The 20,892-nt window shown below is 46.5% G+C and overlaps 1 protein-coding gene across 1 annotated transcript in view; it reads left to right on the forward strand.

Moving 5' to 3' along the window:
* Nucleotides 1–20,892, forward strand: part of TRPC4 (transient receptor potential cation channel subfamily C member 4) — a 90,402-nt gene that overhangs the window by 15,782 nt on the left and 53,728 nt on the right. Inside the window, exon 2 of the mRNA XM_090258497.1 lies at nt 4,453–4,859. Within this exon, the coding sequence (XP_090114623.1) occupies nt 4,482–4,859 (378 nt within the window). The 5' untranslated portion in view covers nt 4,453–4,481. The remainder of the gene's footprint in view (nt 1–4,452; nt 4,860–20,892) is intronic.

A 20,892-nucleotide genomic window follows, 5' to 3' on the forward strand; every position in this document is an offset into this window, starting at 1 on the left:
TGAGTTACTTCATTCCACTGGCATCTATTTGAGTAATTACTGAGCGCAAGAGAGTATTTATCTAGACCGTGTAAGCCGCGATCACTTAGTCAGGAAAAAGATATCTAGGCTCAAATTTAACTGCTGCTCTGACTTTGCAATTCAGTGTCTTAAAAAAAAATTGGGTAGTGCCCTGGCCGGTGTGGCTCAGGTGGTGAGAGCACCATCCCGTATGCGAAAAAGGTAGTGGGTTCGATCCCAGGGCAGGGCCCATGCCCAGGCTGTAGGTTCAATCCCCGATGTAGTGAAGGAAGAAAGGGGGGAGATAAGCCAGGGACGAGCCTCTTTAGTCCCTGTCATGGGAGAATCTATGTCTCTTCCTATTGACCAAAAGTGTGCCCAAGTCTCTTCTGAACATAGTAAAAGTCACATTTTGAAGTCAACAATTTACAAAAGTAGATTTATGACATTAATTGCAGATCTCAAAATATGATATACTTAAAAGACTTTTTCAGTCTTAGGCTGGATGTTTTTTCCTACTTTAAAAGTTTGTCATTTATTTAGAGACAGAATTGATACAAATGAGAGCAACAGTGCTCATGGTTCATCACGGAGGGAGGGAGAGATATTTTAAATCTGTTTCTCCCTGGATGTGCGGCGCAGTGGACATCGGCTGCGCGGCAGAAACCGATCGGTCCCCTGACGGTTTACATTTTACAGCGGTCCAGGCGGAGCCTTTTCCACAACAGCGGACGGCGGCAGAGAAAGAGGAACCCAAATATCTCGTTCTCCAGTAGCTCCTAATGTTTCCCATGTTATACGGCTGACTTGTTTTTCTCAAAAAAGACACTGAAATTATTGTGATTATGACTCAGGTGGAATTAGATGGAGGTCTTAATTGTCCACAAATTAAAGAACACTCCTGCTAACACTGATGATGTGGTGATGATGCTGACGATGATGATGGTTTTGCTGACAGAGACTGAAAGGGGAGCATGATACTGAAACAGTCACGTTTTAGGGGACCGTTTGCTTCGGATCAGCTCCCAGTCCCAGTGGCCAAATGCACTGTGTGTGCAAGAGCAGCAGCGCTCCTCTGCAGAGAGTGGTTACGAGCCCTACGGCAACCAGAGAGGCAGGGTTTTCGGGTCTAGTCGGCAGCCGTCCGTCTCGAGAGACGATGGTGTAGCTTCTTAAGAGTCTCTCTGCACCGCCGAGAATGGCTGTGCAGTCCGACTCGGGAGTGATACGGTATCTGTCTCCTCCCGTGTTGAATCGTCATCTTGCGATGGCGCTGGAGTGTCCTCTCCAGTGAAGCTGAAGCTACAGAGCCTGGGCAAGGTGATATGGAGGGTCTGCTGTTGCCCATGCAGCAGACCCCCCCTCTCTTCACAGCTGAAGGGTCCAAGGGAAAGACGGAGTCAATACAGCTTGGCTTCAGGTGCGCCGCAGGAGTTGCCGGTGTTGACTACAACGTCAAACCGCCTTAGGGACTCCGGCTCCGGATTTTCTGTCGGGGTTTACTTCCCTAGCCTTTCCCCTGAAGAGGTATGCCGCAAGGCAGCGGAGGTTTTTTGGAGTCAGAGTTTTCCTTCTCTGATGTGCCCTGACCGGAAGATCGAACCAGCGACACTTAGCTCGCAGGCCGACGCTCAATCCACTGAGCCAAACCAGCCAGGGTCTAGAGAAGTCGTTATGGCGTACTGACGAACTCTGCGCATGGAGAGAGGGGGAGGGGAGAGGACGGGGAGTGCGTGGCCCAGTTTGAAGAAGCTACAGCACCTGTAACAGCTACCACAGAACACCTGAGTACCTCAGATGCCCTGGAAATAACTTTTCTAGAAACTGATTTAGGGAATTTTCTTTTGTCTTCTTCATGAACACGATGGATATTGGGATTTTGATTAGACAGTTCTTCTGGAAGAGAGACCTAAAGTGCTAGCTCTCCTGCAGTAAGAGTGGTGCGTTGGCATGACCTCCTGCCGCCGAGTCAGAGAGGTGAGCGGGGACAGCCAGAGGGCCGCGGGCCAAGAGGCCGGAGTCTGCCGGGCAGCACGTGAGAGGGAGGCACAAGAGGTGTAGGTCTGGACTCGACATTGGCACAAGGACAGACTCCCCTTGTCCCCCTTCCATGATCAATCGGGAAAGAGTGGGAAGAGGGCAATGATTCTGAGTGTCTTACTGACCTCACACTTTGGCTCTGAAGACCACTCAGCCTAAATAAATCTCTTCATGCCCCAAACACAAAAGCGTTCATGGTTTATATACGCCACGTAGAGAGGTTCATGGAGACCCGAGTAAGCATTTTTAGTTACGTGACTCCCATTGCAGCTGCCCGAGGAATTGTTCACTTTTTGTGCTCTGAATGCCCCGTATAAGCGGCCGCAGCAGTGAATCTCAGCTTTGCTGGTATCACTAAAGGTTTGGTGAAGTGCCAACTAAGGCACGGGGGATGATGACAACAACCGCCTCGGATTTTACATCATGGCTTCTTTAGTTACACTCAATAGTTTTCTGCTCTGTCAAGTAATTGAGAGGCCACCTTTGGATCTGTGCTCACACTGAAGTTAGCATATAAATATCACGCTCTGTACAACACAGCTGTCGGCCACTAAAAGTGCTCCAGGAACTCAGTGGGGACTTCAACAGAGAGCGAGCAAGCGTAAAAGAGGGCATAGAGACCATGAAGAAGAGTCAGAAGTGAGGAATAAAATATCTGAAATGAAGAATACACTAGGGAAAAAATCAACAGAGAAGTAGAGGATTGAGTCAGTGATTTAGAACACAAGGTAGCAGAAAACACCCAATGAGAGTAGCAAAGAGGAAAAGGAATTTGAAAAAATGAGAATAGTTTGAGGGGTCCCTGGGACATCAGGGGTGACAACATCCACATCTTAAGGGTGCCAGAAGGGGAAGAGAGAGAGCAAGAGGTTGTGAACCTACTGGGAAAGGGAGTAACTGAAACCCTTCCTCACCTGGTGAAGGTAAAAGACCCACAAGTCCAGGAAGCACAAGAGTCCCAAACAAGATGGACCCAAAGAGGACCACACTAAGACACAGTATAATTAAAATGGCAAAGGTTAAAGATAAAGAGAGACTCTTAAGAGTTAATTAGTTATAAGGGAGCTTCCAGAAGACTATCAGCTGATTTATCAACAGACGCTTTTCAGGGCAGAAGGGATTGGTACAAAATATTCAAAGGGATGTAAAACGAGTACCTACAAACAAGAAGACTCTATCCAGCAAGGCTATCATTTAAAGTTAAAGGCGAGAGAAAGAGCTTCCCAGATAAGAAAAAGCTAAAGTAGTTCATCACCACCAAACCACTATTATAAGAAATGTTAAGGCGACTTCTTTAAGAAGAAGAAAAGAAAAAAAGAAATATAAGTATGAATTAAAAATGGCAATAATTCCACACCCATCAACAATCACTTTAAATGTAAATTAAGTGCTCCAATCAAAATGCACAGAGTAGCTGAGCGACTAAGAAAAGAAGACGCATGTATGTGCCGTTGACAAGAGACCCACTGCAGATTGAGAGACACACAGACTGAAAGTAAAGCGATAGGAAAAGATATTTGAGGTAAAAAATAAATAAAAAGGCGGAGGTACAATAATTATATCAGACAAAGCAGACTTCAAAACAAAGGCTTTAATAAGAGACAGAGGCCATTATATAATGAATAATGATAAAAATAACCATCAGACAAGAGGATATAAATCTTATGAACATTAATGCACAAAACCTAGGTGCACTGAAGTATGCAAAGTAAATATTGCTGAACATAAAGGGAGAGACTGATAGTAATACAGTCATAGTCGGGGACTTTAACACCATTGGTATCGATGGGTGGGTCTTCCAGGCAGCAAATCGACGGGAAAACGGTGGCCTGAAATGACCCACTAGACCAGGTGGGTTCCACGGACAGTTCTGAGCATTAGTTCCTGAACCCGGACCGCAGGGTAAGTCTGACCTGCTCGATGACTGAAATTACTGTTGAACTCGGGGAGCCTGCCTTGCCCTCTGTCAAGGAACTTCTCAAAATAACTTGCAAATACGAACCTCTTTTTACTCCTCTTAGATTAGGACATTGTAACTGTGTTTGCAGATACCTGAATAATCATTAAATCCTCGTCCATGGTTTAAGGAAAAGAAACTTCACTAGCTTTACTTAATAACAATGCCATGGTTATTGTTACGGATGTGATTGTGAGTTGTGTGATGCGTAATAATTAAAAAGTGTGCTAACGCTGATCCTTATGGTTCTTTCCTTCCCTTCTCTTCTCTCTTCTTCCTCTCCTCCTCCTTCTCCTCCTCCCCCTCCTCCTCCTTCTTCTCTCCCTCCTCCTCCTCCTCTTCCTTCTCCTTCTCTCCCTCCGTCCCCCTCCCTCCCCTCCTCCCCCTCCCCATCCCCCTCCCCATCCCCCTCCCCCTCCCTCCCCCCTCCCCCTCCCCCTCGCCCGCGCTCGCAGGGACGAGGGGCACTAGCATGGCATGAAGCATGGCCCAGTTCTACTACAAGAGGAACGTCAGCGCCCCCCACAGAGACCGCATCCCCCTGAGGATAGTGCGCGCCGAGTCCGAGCTCTCGCCCGCGGAGAAGGCCTACCTGAGCGCGGTGGAGAAGGGCGACTACGCGAGCGTCAAGAAGTCCCTCGAGGAGGCGGAGATCTACTTTAAAATCAACATCAACTGCGTCGACCCCCTGGGCAGAACGGCCCTCCTGATCGCCATCGAGAACGAGAACCTGGAGCTCATCGAGCTGCTGCTGAGCTTCGGCGTGCACGTGGGCGACGCGCTGCTGCACGCCATCCGCAAGGAGGTGCTGGGCGCCGTGGAGCTGCTGCTCAGCCACAAGAAGCCCAGCGGCGAGAAGCAGGTGCGCGCGCGCCGGGCTCCCTGCGGCCCACGCGCGGGGGTGTCCGTCCCCGCGTCCCCGCGTGTCCCCGGGGGCGCCGAGACCGGGCGGCTGTGCCGGAAGGCTCAGGGCGAGCTCAGGGCCTGCCCCGGGGGCGCACACCTGCGGCGGGACCACGCGCCCCGGGCGCACGTGTTGGCTTCCTGCCCGTGGGCGCGGTTCTCTGTCTCGCTCAGCGCAGCCGGTCGGTCGGGACTCACTGGGTCCGCGTGAGTCTTTTCCTCTTGCTTTTCTTTCTTTCTTCTTTTTCTAAAGATTTCATTTACTTTTAGAGCGCTAGGAAGGGAGGAAGAAAGAGAGGGAGAGAAACACCCCCAAGCGGGGACCCGGCCTGCAACCCAGGCAGCTGCCCCGACTGGGAATCGAACCAGTGACCCTCTGGTTTTCGGGCCGGTGCTTAGTCCACTGAGCCACACCAGCCTGGGCTGCCTTCCGTTTCCTAAAGGTCTCTGGGAGCAGGGCCGAGTTCTTGGCTGTTTTTCTGTTGAAACTGCTTTCCGTTTGGAGATTCTGTATCTAACTGCAGAAGAGAACGGTGCCATCAAATCTTGATACTGTTCTTTAGCAAACTCAAGGGGAGTCTCTTAAATTGAGACTGAACTTTTTAAAAAGATTGCTAGAAAATAACTAAACTCTGACTGTAAACTGAATATCCAATTTATTAATGACAAAATTGTAAGCTACATCTTATCATCGGTAGAAAGTAAACCAGAATGGCACACAATATGGTTTTTTTCCTTTGTAATCTCCCTGTTTTTACTGCTAATGAGGCAGAGAAATCACAGGCACAAATGAATAGGGAATCTGACTTTGTCTTTCTCGATCCTTCCCTTTGTTCCTGCCTGTAACTAAAGTGTCTATTTGATCTCTTTTCCTTCCACACTGAGCTCCTCACATCCTTGCGTCATGTCTATTTGACTGATTGCGAAGACATTGAATGTACTGCGGTGGCTCAGAATTTGTCTCCTAAAGTAAAATCTTATTAAGTGTGAGGGCTGTTATAGCCCTAGCAATTTCTGTTCTCTTCGATAATGCGTAGATCTCTATTTCTGCAAATGATGTTCTCTCAGGAAACATTGTATTCCTTTGAAGCAACAATTTTCAACCTGTGTGCCACAAGAATTTTGAAAACATGCAATACCCAACTATTTAGTCAGGGGCACTGACCTCTTTTCTCTTAGATTGTCACATAAAGAAATGACACCAGCCAACAGGGCAGTAGCTGTCTGGTGGGAATGCCCTCTCTTGAACCATAAGTACCTGGGTCATATAATAGAGCTGCATCTTACTGGTCATGTTGCATAATAAAGTTGCACCTGATTGGTTAATTTTTGGTACCAGAAAACCTTATGTGCAGGTATAAGCACCCGACTTTTTAAAAAGTCACTTAGGAGCAAAATGGGTAGGCAGTTACTATTATTATCTTTTTGTAAATCAATCAAAATTATACCCATTTTGTTGTTAGATCAACAAAATATATTTTTTGGTGTGCTGCAGAATTTTAGTAATTAGGATTTTTGTGCCATGAGGTTGAAGATCGCTCATTTAAAGCAAGCTCCGCTGAAGCTACTGCTGTTTTTTCTTTACTGGAGGGGGTGCATCAGACTCCTGGCCATTGTTAGGGGACGGAATTTGTGGCTGTGTGTCTCCTGGGAAACTGTCGCTGTTCTCAGAAGCCGGTGTTCTCTGCTCCGTTCCTGTTTCCCCTCCATACACCCTCCCCTTCCCTGACCCCGAACTGTGATAAAACAGCCCTCCGCAATAGCTGTCCTTCTCTGTTCGTTGCTTTGCTGGCCTTTCGTTGTTTGATTCCTTCCTCTCCAGGTGTGTGTGCATTCCCTTCCTATCATGTTGCTAAAATTTACTGAAAGAAAAACATCTTTGTTTTATTTGTCCTTTCAAAGTTGCACAAACCTGGACAGGGGTGGACAGGTGATGGTAATTCTAAGGACATACGTAACGTTCTATCCCAGTTTTCCAGCACGCAGGAACGGGCGGGCACTACGGAGTGACCGGGTGTCTGTTGCGATGGGTGGAAGTTCAGGGGCTACTCCCGCAGCTGGGGATTTTGAAATTCCTTCCACTGTTAACCCCTGAAGAACTGCGTTTTATACCAACAATGACCTTAAACTGTACGCCCTCTTATTTTGTGTCTCTCTGGGCAGCGCTGAGACAGGTGCTGTGCCTAGAGCCTCAATCATTTTAGATCGCAGCAAGTCCACCAAATTGCTACTAAATGTGTTTTCCTCATTTATTACAAAAGAGAGCCCTCTCGGTCCTGTTCTCTAGAGGACATTGGCCAGACACTTCACTGTGTCTTCCGTCAGGGGGCTTGGTGCCGGCGGGAGTGGTTCGCTGTCTGGAGAAGATATCCGTTATTATTGGCGTGTTTGTTGGAAGACGTTAAAGTTTCGAGCTCAACCCTCGTCTCCCAAGTGGGTCCTGGCTCCTTCGAAGCACTTGATCTAAACTGCGATCATTAATAAAAGGCAGTAAAGGCTGGAAACCTGCCGAGAGTCTGAAATATCCCAGGCCACGCGTTGCTGGAAGATTTCTCCTGTGTCAGTTGTCTGGCAAAGATTTTCCTTTTCTCTTGGTACATTTTAGGATTCCTCGTCTGGGCAGGCACTGACAACGCACAGAAATTGTATCTTTCTGTTTGAATTTTATAATTTTGAAAGAGCAGATCGAATCTCCCTACCTCTGAGAGCTTGGTCCGCTGCACGGTGAGCCGGGCTTGTGACAGCGTGACAGGTATACGGTGTCCAGCACACAAAAGGTGTCCTCGCGACTCAGAGGGACAAACCCATTAAAGCCTGGCTGCTGGTCTGTGATCTGCCTGAGAGACATGGCTCCTGAGTACAGCCAGCGTCTTCTGGGGCAGACCCCCATAAATCAGCGTGGTGCGGGCCGCGAGCATGCTGCAGGCAGGAATCTTTTCTCCCGGAAACTGCTCGTTGAAAGCCATCTTGCATATGATTATAATGGCCTGCCTCTCAGACTCATGCAGTGTCTCTCAAAGACTCTGGGACACATCGCCATGAATTTTGACGAGGTCATTGAAGCCAAGTGTCAAAACCCAACAGCAATGATATCCAAGTGGACAAAATACGCATAACCTGTCTTAAAATGAGTCAAGCAAGCGGGTCTAATAGAAAAACCATACCAACCTGATATTACCACACTTAGATCTTAAAATGTGACGCATGCAGATTAGCATATCTGTGCCTCTTTTACAAATTTGTCACATAATAGTGTCCTTCTCTGGAAAAAGATTCAGTGCTCGATGGCAGTCTGGGGACACAGGGCTCTGAGGTTTCCGTCAGCGTGCATGTGTTCTCGTCTGGTACGTTCGCCGGCGAAAAATCCGACCCCGCCCCTGTCCTCTGGAGTCTTAGGTCTAGTTATGAAGAGGGACCGGACAGATGCCCTGGGGGTGGGAACAAAGGCATGTCAGTGGGAAAGTGAAAGCGAAATAGGTCCTCAGGGACCTGGGAATGTAAACAGCCTGGACTCGGTAAGGACAGAATGCCACTGGGCAGAGGGTAGGAGGGAACAGAAGGAAAGGAACCTGAGGAAGAAGGAGAGAGAAAGTGGAAGGGTTTCTACCTGGGAAACGTTAACACCATTGACTGGCACAGATCCTGGGAGAAAAGGTTCAGGGACCTGATTGGATATCCTCACGTTTTGAGTTACTGAACTTCAGCAGGAGGGACTTAGGCATTTGGGACTTAAGAAATGGGTCTGAAATGGATATATAAATGATCGTGAGGATAGTGAAGCAAATGCGATCAGTTGTCTTCCTATCATTCTGACATTGTCTCTTCTTAGATGGTGTTGAAATGTTTGTGATCGTCAGTATGTTAAAAGACTTTCTCAGTGGAAAGTTTAATGAAGGTGTTTAGGTTTTGCGTGTTGGGCCCAGATCAGTAACTATTTCCTTCCATATTTAATACAGATCTTCAGATCGAAGTATCTTTATTTTCACTATCAGAAACGGAGAAGGAAGGGGTTAATTCAGTTCATGTCTAGGCAGCGTAGAGAACATGCTTCTGTACCCCAAGCAGGAGAAGGAAACACTGTGTTTTTACTGGGACTGCTCCCTAGAGAATCTCGGATCATTTCCCTGAGCTTTCCTTTCACATTTTTTGTACCTTATGTCTCTACAGGGAATAACCGAGGGACTTTTTAGCCTTTCTTTTTTCCCCAGTCAACAGACTGCTTACTTGACTTTTACTTATTCCTGGCAGGCCTTTCTCCTGGAGGTCTTCTAAGGCCAGACCCAATTCCCATTAGGGCTGCTTCGGTCAGTGCTGGTCAGACACAACGTCCCTTTCCTTTCTTCACTCAGACGGTGGTTCTCAGTCCTCAGCTCCGTCCCCGTCCCCGAGGGCTGGTGCACATACAGGTGCTCTGTCCCGCCCGGAGGGGCTGACCCCGCGGGTGGGGACGGGACCCTGGGACTTGCATTTCTGACCAGCCCCGGGTAACAGGAATGCCGCTCTGGTCTGCAGACTGCACTCTGGGGACAGCCGCCTTCGAGGACGTCGCCAGCTGTGGGGCAGGTGTGGTGGGACGGTGCTGGGACTTTGCAGTCACAGAGCCACCCTGGCGCTGCCTGGCTCTTGCCGCCGCGCCAACGCAAATGGCAGTCGTTTGCCTGATTGGTTAATTGTCCTCATGTAGGGTCCCAGGTAGGTGGATTTCCATGCTCAGGCAGTGTCTCTGTCTGGGTCACTGCACTGCCATTTACAATTGAGTTGCTCAGTGAATCCTAAGGAAGAGCGGCATCGTTAGAAGCCGCAGAGCCGAGGGGTGGAAATGCCGACTCCTGGCTGTTCGCCGTCGCGCGGCGGGACAGGTCTCTGCGTTGCTCTCAGCCTTCGTCTGGGGCAGTCAGTTAGGACTGCGGTGTTACAGGCCTGCTTTTCAAAGTCTGTCGGGGGTCAGGTTCTGTAGGAGTGCTTTGTAAGGAAACGTAAGGCCAGCCTAATCACTGTTATGACTCATTGCGCCAGAATCGCTTCCTGTCATCAAGCAAATGCCCTAACGATGTCCTATATGCTGAAAAGATACAGTTAAGCACCGGCGATTTACCCATCAGACGCATGATTCTTCTATTTTTTATTTCAAAAATGCCATCATTGGCAATAGAGACCCTACTGAGCTCTTAGAGAGTTATGGAGAATTTAATTCAGTTTACTCTGAAAAAAAATGTCAGTGCCCATAGGGGATCTTTAAAAAAAGATAGTTTCAATATATTTGCTAATATAGTTTGTGGCTCTAGAAATAGTATCTATTAAGTGATCAGACTATCAAAGAGTCTAAAATGGGAGGTTGGCATCAGCCTGTTAATGCAAATATGCCATCAACCCAAAATAGACTCTGCTGACTAAAAATAAAGAACATCATTTAATTGCTATGGATGCTAATAAATATAGCTCTGGCTACTGGCAAATAACTATGCTCTTCAGACAACCTAACATTTTCAGATTGAATCCAATTACTTTCTGCTCTAAAACTCAGATAACGCCCCAAATATTTACTCTGAAGTCCTGCGTTCCTTTGGTTTCTCTCATTGGGCTTCGGAAAAGATACCGTGCCTCTGCGTCCCGTGAGCTACGGCAGCCCTGCAGTGTCTGGTAAACTGCACTGGGCGCTCTGGACTTCAGGGGGGCCTCTGCAGACTGAAAACACTTCAACTTTCCTTAGTTGTGAACCCAAACTGGGGTTACCACTTTCTATTTGCTTTTATTCCAGCCTGGCCACGTACATTAGGTGACCTCAATATATGTGTAATTTTAGGTACTATAACAAATTCAGGGCAGAGAGAGAGAGAGAGAGAGAGAGAGAGAATTATAATAAAATATTAAGGATGTTCACCTCCCCAAAAGCTTATCTTATAGTTGAGACATAACTAGATAAATGATCCGTTTATTTTTTTACATTTTTTATATAAATTATCAATAGAAGAGTTATTTACAATATTGTCTAAGTCTCCCATTACTATGAAAAAGCGGAAATTATCTCCAAATATGATCTTTGTAGCATAAAGTAGCAACCAATGTATTTTTATTAATAAGTTCTTTGAATGTCCCCAAATTAAATCATCTTCCTACGTCACAACAGGAAGTTTAAAAGCTATTACAACATCGCATAGACTGTATTTAGTCAGTAGGAAAATGGCAACCAAAGATCTGAATGAATCTGTCCTAAATGGAAAAAATTTTTAAAGATGGACTATGTTGCACAATTTAAATGATAAAGTGGCTTGAGCTAAATGATCGTTCTGACTCATAAAATAATGCACCACTTAATGTCCTGAGTCACTTTGACATTTCGTCCTCTTGCAGGACATTTGGTCCTGCCCAGATGTCCACAAAGACATTTGGTCCACGCCAAATGGTCCTTGGTATTTGGTCTTGTCCAGAACACCCGTGGTCCACGCTGACTCATCCGCCTTGCCCCACGTGCCGTGACGGGCAAAGCTGGGGAGGCAAGAAGGGCCCCTTGCGGTAACACAGCCGTGGCACCAGAGCCGGGCCAATGAAACACAGCAGCGCCTCTCATGTACTCATTCTGTGGACCTGAAGTATATGTTAGCTTATAAATTACAGGCTGCGTGAACCCAGGGTCATTCTCCAAGTGTAGACGTGCTTGGGCAGGGCCGGGTATCAAGGACCATTGGACATGAACCCAATATGCTCAGGGACGTTTTCGTAGGACAGATTTCAAGGACCTTTTCGGGTGGGTCAGACGTTTCTCTGGGTGTTTGGGACAGAGCTAAGTGTCCGCTCATGTTTTATTCTTCTTGAAGATCAATAAATTATAGAAAAAAAGGAGTTTCTCTAAAATATGTTCTCTTGCTCATTCCTCTCAGCGTACCATACTTATGAAATTTTAAAAGTATATCATTAAATATGTTTGGACTCCATAGAGTAAAAGGTTATTATTCTCTTCTGAAAATCAAATGAAAAAAAACAAAAAACAAAAAAAACCCTCAAGCAGTAAGACAAAACCTCCGAGAACTGAGTCATTTTCATCCCACAATAAGAAAATACTGGCCAGGGCCCTGTGCTCTGGGTTTTTATTTTTCATTCCTCACTCTAGGCTGTGCTCATTGATTCTAGGGAGAGAGGAAAGGAGGGAAGGAAGGGGAGAGAGAGATAAAGAGACATCTGTGTGTGTGTGTGTGTGTGTGCGCACATGTGTGTGTGTGAGCGAGAGACACACATACATCAGCGCGCGAGAGAGACATCAGTCAGTTGCCTCCTGTCTGCGCCCCAGCAGGGATTGAACCCTAACCCTGTGGTGTGTTGGACGATGCTCCAACCAGCGGAGCCATGCGGCCAGGGCGAGGCATGTGGGTTTAGACTGAAGTCAAGCTGCACAGTGAAGAAGGTTGAGAGAGAGAGAAAGACGTCGCTCTAACTCCCGTTTGGTTTTATAATCTCAGTCTCTGGAGCCTGACTTTCTCTCAGATAAGAGGGGGATCATAGTCCCTGCTCACGAGGGAGATTCAAGATGGAACAGTTGACAGACTAAAGTGCCTGCCATTGAGAAAGCTCAATTCATGGACGTCCCTCCGCCTCGATCCCATCTGAGCATTTCACATTTATTAATTTTAACTTAATTTAAAAGGCATATGTGCTTGGAAGAGGCTAAATAGTCCTCAAACAAATGCATTGTGATGTGTCAGTGCTGTTTGGAGGGGTGATTTGTGTTAAAGAGAGTGAAATGAGTCTTTCAAACGTGAACTTTGGTGAAAGTGTTTTTGGGGCCATATTTATTAAAATCCCCTAATCCATTATCGATGTTGGGATTAAATAAAAATAACAATAACGTGACAGTAAGCAATAGACTAATTGAACTCCCTTAAATATATTAGTACTTAAGTAAATAATAATTAAGGAGTAACAATGAGCCATGTGATCATTGTAATTAATAGTAGGTAAGGTGTTAATATCATTGGGAATCTGAAAGCATATACGTTATAGTTAGAATGTCTCATAACCTAGGGAACGGGGGCAGCAGGAGGCAGAAGAGGGTAAAGATTCTGTGTTATAGATTGTACCCCCGAAACCTATATACTTTTATTAACTGAGGTCAGCCCAATAAATTAACTAAAAATTAAAAAAATTTAAGAAATGCCCTCTTCCTTTAGCTTACTCTATTTACTTATTCTCTGGTTAGAAGTAAAATAAGTAAAGCTTTACTGCATCTGAACACAAGGAAACAAGGATTTATGAAGCATCGCATTTTAAATGTTTTCAAGAACAATTTTGCAAGCATTTAGAAAGGAAGTGTTCTCTCTTTTATCTTTCTGCAGTAAAAATTCTCCAGATCAATTCGCTTCTAGATATGTCAATGTGCCAAGTTGCTATTGTCTGAATCATGCGTTAGACACACTTAACATTTCCAAACTGCGGAACTTAAGCCAACATAGCATGCAGCCTGTTGAGAAAATGGTCCCACCCACCCAGGAGTGGGTGGTTTTCGGAGGGTAAGAGAATATTCTAGTTGCCAATTTATCAACGGGATGCATAACTCTTTTCCCTTAAACGAGATCGTAACGGTGAGTGTTGAGGGTTTAGCTTCGCATTAGCCTCACCCCTCAGCTGTGTGCTGTCTCATTGTAACAGCCCTTAGTCTCTGGAATCTCCGAGGGAAAGTACATAGATTCGTTAGAATTTGAGAAAAAGGCTAAATTGTTAAACAACACTAGGGCCATCAGATATAAGTGTGATTTTTTACTACAAGAATATCACAATGGATAAAGTAGAAATTAGAAATAATTATTTGGACATTTGTTGAGGCTTCATATTACGTGCATTGCCCACTGTCCAAAATATCAGAAAATCCTCACGTAGCAGCATGTTGAATAATTTTCCTCAGAAACCACACCTAACTTGAGAAAAGCAAGTAGGTTGGCGTGCATTGTAAACTTCTGTTCCATTCGCCGGAGTGTGGTTGTAGCTTGAGGGACGTTAATAAAAATGGTTAACAAAGAGGGAGCGTTACAATGTACCCGGCATCCTTCTGAGACTGCTCTGTGGTCCCATTCAAACCTCATACCAGCCTTTGGGGTGAGTCCTTTCCTGTTCCCTCGCCCTAACCCTCCTCAGCCCCCGAGGCCGTCGGTCGCCTGTCTTCCCTCCCGCGACCCCGTGGACACCACCCGCAACGGCAGAGTCCCCTCTTATGGAGCTTGAGAGCGGCCTTGGGTCTTTGTCTAACGTTTGTCTAAGCTGTCGCTGCTAAATGCTAGGGCTTGAGCGAGGAATAACTGCATGAATACATGAGTGGGGAACACAGCACCCCTTCTCAGTGTGATTGTCCAGTGTAGTTTTCCGTTTGTCTCACTGATTCCTCCCAGTGGCCCCCAAGGCCTGTAGGTAAGGACACGAAAGCCAGGAAATGGAATAACGCCCGGGGAGGGTGGAGTTGCCACCTCGGTTTCCAGGGCCTTTATTAGCCGGTGGCCAAACTTCCTGCTGCTTCCGCCATCGGGTCAAGCAACCTCAATCCTTCAGAACAGGTGACGTGACCCGGAAAGCCTGGCCCTCGAGCAGGAGAGGAAGATCTCAGTGTGACTGTGCACAGGCGCAGCTGCCTGCGCAGCGGACGCCAGGAAGAAGGTTTGTTCCAGGGCCCGTCCCCTGGGGAGACAAGGGACTCCTGCCCCGAAGCCTTCCCCACCTCCCAGCGCAGGCGGAGGGGCTTGTGAGGACGGAGGGGGAGCAGGACAAGGAGATCGGGGGAGGGGCTCGGAGCAGCCCCCACATGCAAACCAGCACCCCGCTTCCGATAAGGCCAGTGACGGTCGGTGTGCGTCATCCTGGTCTAGTCACCTGGCTCCATGGCCTCCCAGCTTCACAGCTGAAGGTCAACAAATCTCCCGGAGCTGGGATGCCTTCGGGTCAGTGAGTTCCTAGGATTCGTATACAGACGTGCTATTTACCTGCAGCCTGCACACCAGTCAGTCGGAGCTTACAGACACCGTGTCCGAGGCGTGCCGGGTGGGTCCGGGTTCCCACGGCTGCAGCAGCACTCCCGTGACTCTGCAGGAGCCTCGTGAGACTCCTTCCGCCCGAGGCTCCCGGCCAGGTCTTAAGTGCTTCCAAGTTGCTGATGTATCTGAACTGCTCACTCTCTGTCCTCAGTGCCCCTGGGACTGCGGTAGGAAGAGATTGGCGACATGAAGGACACGGTCCTGACGTGTTGAGATGTTGCTACGAAGAGGGAGCGATGGAGCATGGGGCAGAAGGGGCAGGAGGTTACGCGCCTCGCAAAACACAGCTCAGTGTCTTCCTGTGGCCGGGCCTGACGCTCTTGGCTGAGGGACTCAGGGAGAAACTTGCCTCTGAACTTGGATCTGATGGCTGACAGTCTGCCGGGACAGACCCTGCTTCCCAGGCTGGAGGGGGCTATTTTGCAAACAGCACAAATCCTTTTCCTCACTTCTGTGTGGGATAAAGTATGGAATCCTGATGGAAGGAAATGTCCCTCCTCGTCGCCACCATCGTCATCTGTACCCCTTGGAATACACGCACACACACACACACACACACACACACACATGCACACATGCGTCTGTGTGTCTTACTAACCTATGCACTCCCGTGGGCACAGACTTGAGTTATAGGAGAACTTCAATTACGCGTTTTTGTCCGTATATACTCTTTAAAGGTTACTCACTGGTGGACCCGGCCATACACGCCTCTAGCTTTTAGGTTATAAACATAGTGGCCAACTCAGTGTTGCCTCCTTCTTCCCTCGGGATACGAACGGTGCTGTGTGCGTGCGTAATTTGGGGAGGGGCGGAGGGAGGGGAGAGGTCAAGGTGCGAGAGCACACGAGGCACCCGCTCATGATCGTCACCAGCTGCTGCGGGAGCCTCCGCGTGTCAGGGGCCCCATTAAAGCACCGGTGCCTGATGGGAGGAAACTTCTCTCTGCGGGCTTGGGTCAGAGGTAGCTCCCAGCCCAACTTCACTTTTCTACGAAGAAATCCTCCTCAGTGTAGGTATCGGCTCTCTCCAACGTCTCCATCCTTCCTGTTCTGCAAGTAGGTCAGAGACCTCTGCACGAGCCCAAGAGTTCTGAAGTAGGGACCGCTCCTGTACTGTGACGTACCCACGGAGACGTCCGCATCTACACCCCGTTACCGATATTAAACCAGCTCTCAGCTCGGGTACCGTTAGGTCCCTTCCCTGCTCCTACATGTCTGTACCCAATGGAGCTCCTAACACGTAGCATGTGTTCAATAAATGTTGGTTAAATTCTTGCTGATGTCTATTAGTAATTTTTCTCCTCCATATGTTATAAAATGAATCTTACTAACCCAAGCTGACTTTTTTGTACATCTGCCATCTTTCTAAACACACACACACACACACAATTGTGCATGTACCCACCCCCCTCGTAATAAAAGTAATGGAAAATTGAATTATTTTCCATGAAAGTGTAGGTAGTTTCTTAGGTTTGAAAGAGATTCTAAAGGCTGTTGGGCAGTCACACATGCAGAATCACGGTGTTCTCCTCGACTCAGAAGCCTGGCCTCAGCTCCACTTCCACGTGTCAGAGCAGCCAGGCCAGTCAGGCTGGAGAGACAGGTGGCAGAGTGGGCGGAACGGTTGGGGTGAGCAAAGCCTCATTTCTTCCCTGTATTTCGTCATCTTTAGAATATCCTTGGCTGCCTATGGCGACCAAAAGATTGTTAGAATACAATCACAAAGAAGCTCTTGACCTCAAGGAATGCAACCTAGCAATAAATTGCAACTTTCAGACAAATAAAGGTCGTCATCTATAACACACGCCCTTGTGGGTTCTGTTTTCTCTACAACATCGATATCCCAATTACACTGACCCCTGTACCTCTGGGGGAGTGGGGACTGGTGCCGGAGGTGTAAGAAGTACTCTGATTAGATTAAGCAAGACACAAAAATTGGAGAAACTCAACACCAATAGAGGAAGAGAGACCAGATCATTGTGTTTCTGTGAAGATGATGAAAGTGTATGAAAATAGGCATTCGGTGGATTTGGGGAAAGTGTAATATATTTGCATATTAGATGAATTTTTCATCTGCAATAATACGATATATACGCCTCACTCTAAAGGGAATCGATATGAAATATGTTTGCTTTACAGATGTATAACTCGTAGCTCCGGTTATAAAAATGCTACATAAATTAAATATATATTAGATGCTGCTAATTCATACCTTCTTTGCAAATTTTATCCTAGGGTGTCAGAACCCACTAATCCTTTACCTGAGGAGCTTTTGAGTCTTCTGCCTTGCCCTGAAATTAGTGGCCTTAGGGAAGGACATTTCAAGTGCACCCCATTTAGTGACTTTCCTGCCTAAAGTGAATCCCTGACTTACAGGTGGTGTTCCTGAACCCTGTGTGCCAAAAGGGCCGATTTCGGCTGAATTTTATATCATCATAGCTCGTTCGGCTCAACCCTGACCTAGGCTGCCTGGTTGGCTCCAGGACTCAATTAAAAAAGCAAAGGGCGGGGCGATAAGATGAGAAAATGGAAGTTTGGGGGGTTGGGGAATGAAGACTGTTTCCGAAGCACCCATGTTGGTGAGACCGTCACTATTTGAGCCCAGACACTACCAGGCATGAAACTTCGTCCTGGAGTTGAAGGCCTGTAACTTTTAAGAGGGGGACGGTGGTACACACTGGGGAGTCAAATTAGAAACAGAATCACCAGTCAGAATCAATATTTAATTCTTATAAAATTAGCTGGAAACTTGGCCCATTAGCTACGTTCCAATAAATAAAAGATTTTGCTTTGATGCCATTTAATAGATTTTCCTTCAATGTAACAGATATAAAGAGAGATCGTTTTAAAAATAAAGGTGATGTCCGTGACCCAAAGAATCTGAGAGTCGGGGATGATAACCCTCTGCTTGCTTGAGGAGGAAACCCAGCCCGAGCTGCTGGTGGTTTAAACCTGCTCTTTATCTGGTGTCTCCCAGGCATTGAATAGACGCTTTCGGTTCTTTATCCACGACACAGATACAACTGAATAGCTGTTATTTGTGACATACCTGTTGCCGTCCACAGTGAAAGACACGTGCAGCTTGAATTTTCGGTCACAAAAAGTACACGTCCAAAGGTTGACACCTCCACTTGCAAAACTGGCCCAGCAGGAAATCATTGTTCCGCCCTTCCCGTGAAGCGAGCCCTGTGATTGGGGGTGTCGCTGTGAGAATCGTCCGATGGATCTGGCAGAAGCAAAGGAGACCGTCCTCTGCTCTTTGTCCTACCAACCTCGGGCTTGTCACCAGCCCCAGGCACCTCCCTGTCACTGCGTTATTTTAAGATTCCCACACACGTTCCCGTTTAATCTTCACCAAAACCCTGGGGGAATTAACCCGGAGAAGCCTTGGGTATCTATTTCTCCGGTTCTTATTCCACAATGAGAAGTGTCTTGAATAAATGTCCACATGTCAAAACAGGAAAATGGAAAAGCAGAAAAGGGAACGGGCTTTGTCATTTTCACACAAATAAAACTGGTTTGGGCAGAACTTAGTGTCTGTGTTCTTGCCCTTGATGCTGAGCCGTTTCCACAGGAGACAGTCTGTTAATTCAGAATTCAGACTCTGGCGTCACGCTGCATGTGTTTCTCTGAGGCCAAGACAAGCAACTCAGGTTGTCCACGGTCATTCCCCTCATGGCAAAAAAGGGCTAAAAACAACAGCCACTTCCAAAAACGATTCTGAGGATAAAGCGAGGTGAGCTGGGGGGAGAACTAAGACATTTCCAGCTCCTAGCGTGGGCGGGCCCATGGCTAAGGGCCACACACGTGTAGTTACTGCTGCTGTCACTGTTGTCAGAGTCAAAGCCTGTTCTGTTGACAGTGTCAGTGAGACGAAGTGACCTTTGCCAGGTCTTTGTTGCTTTGGTTCAAGTGTGTATCATCCGTCTCAAATAAATTTGTCTCCCTAGTCATCATAGAGTGATATTTGCTATGTGCCTCGTGACGCCTGCTCGCCTCAATACAGACTAAATCTATTTCTGCCATTTTTACTTCAACGTCAACTTTAAATAGGATTACAAGACAAGACGTGATTTAGCTAATGCAACTTAAAGTGGTTACCTTTAAAAAGTTAAAAGTTATTGGTCTATTATTCATATTTACGCTGGCCGTATCGCTGACCCCCGTTGAGGCAAGTGGTGGGTAGTTTGTATGAGAGCCCTCCAAGGAGACGGGTGAATCGGGACCCGTGTGATACGCACGCCCCCTCCTTGCTGCCCTCCCAGGCTCCTTTCTGGGGAGCACTGGCTCCTTGTCTCTTCTTGTGTTAAAAAAACAAAAGAAAGCCTCCCTTTACCCCACCTCCACCTGAAGAGGAAAGGGAGTTTAACGACTCCGTTTATTCGAGGATGGCACAGGAATGATAAGACCTGAGCTGGGTTCCCAGCGCTTGGTACGCTGGCTCCGCGCGAGGAATAGCTCGGACTGAGAAGAAAACCACCGACGAGGAGTTTGGTGCCGGAGGGGCTGGGCTGCAGAGTTGATGTCGAGAGGGAGTAGGAAGCAGATTTTACTGCACGGGTGGGCCCGAGTATACAGGTCTTTGCGTATCAAACGAAGCAGTTAAGATACAGCTGTGTGATGCCAAGAGCAGTGTCTGGTCACAGAGTAGATTCTGGACTCAAGGACGGAGCCGTGATGTAAATAACCAGACTAACTCTCTGACGGGACGGGTCAAAGCCTCAGGACGTGTCTCCAGACGGATACACACGGCATTCGTTCTAAGTCAGATCCTCAGCAGCATCGCAATATTCCATATTAGTGATATGGCTTCATCCATTCGACTTTGCTATTTTAAAAATGTCCCGACGCACCCGCATTCTGTCATAGTGAATATAAGTAACAGTGACGAGAAGAGGCGTGGAGAGGCGTCCTCGGGGTGCCCGCTGTTCTGCGGGCAGGGCCGGCCCAGGGGAGGCTGCGGCCCTCGGAGTCGCTGCGCGCGCCAGGTGCGCCCAGGCGAGGCCGTGGAGCTCACGTCCCTCCGGCTCCCGAGTCGGCAGGGGCTCGTCTCCCTCCAGCGCTCCTGACGCTTGACAGTGCGATGGACGAAAATATTGTCGTTAATTTTTGTTTTAATTTGCCTTTCCTCGATTATTGATGTTCCTGCTTTTTTATTTTGTTCTGTGAAACACTGGTTTATAATTGTCCATTTGTCCACTGGGTGGTTTATAATTTTTCTTTCAGTTTATTAGTTCTTCATGTGATGTGGATATTAAGTGCGTTTTGTAGGCTGTAAATGTGTTTTACTGTAGTTTATTTATCTTATGACTTTATATTATCTTTGCAGATTCTACTTAAGAATTTTATCAAAAAATTGTAGTTTTCCGTTCTTTGTTTCCAAAATTGTGGTAAGAGTTCTCCCCAATCCTGGCTATTTTTAAAATGCTTTTCTAAAATGTATTGCTTTTTCTTTTTACATTTAAATATTTACTCCATCTCAAATTTATTACTATGAAATAAGATAGGAGCTAATTTTGTTTAGTTCTTTTGGGTAGAAAATTGTTTTAGTGCTAGTTGATAAGTGAACCACTTTTTTCAATTGAAAAGAAATTCTACTTTTTTCATATATGACATAAAGTCAGTAAAATAAAAGATAGTTATTTATTGACCTACAAAATATTATTAAGTATATTTTTGGTCTTATAAAATAGTTTCATTTAACAGTTATTTTCAAAAATTAAGGTTCTTATAAAAAATAAAATTAGAAATGTTCATATATTAAAATTATAAACTCACAATGACTTATTTACCATTAAGAATCATAAACAGAATATTTATTCTTGGTATATTATCATATATTTTAATCAATTATTTAATCTTATCCTTAATATTATGACCCTTTTTTTCTGAAAAAGTATGCTTTTCAATATGGTCATATTATAATGATTATTTTCATATAACTTCCTAAAAATTATTCAAAGTTGCATTTAATGGTTAATAA

This window comes from Furipterus horrens, unplaced genomic scaffold (genome assembly GCF_987537825.1).
Source record: "Furipterus horrens unplaced genomic scaffold, mFurHor1.1.pri manual_scaffold_12, whole genome shotgun sequence".
Lineage (NCBI taxonomy): Eukaryota > Metazoa > Chordata > Mammalia > Chiroptera > Furipteridae > Furipterus > Furipterus horrens.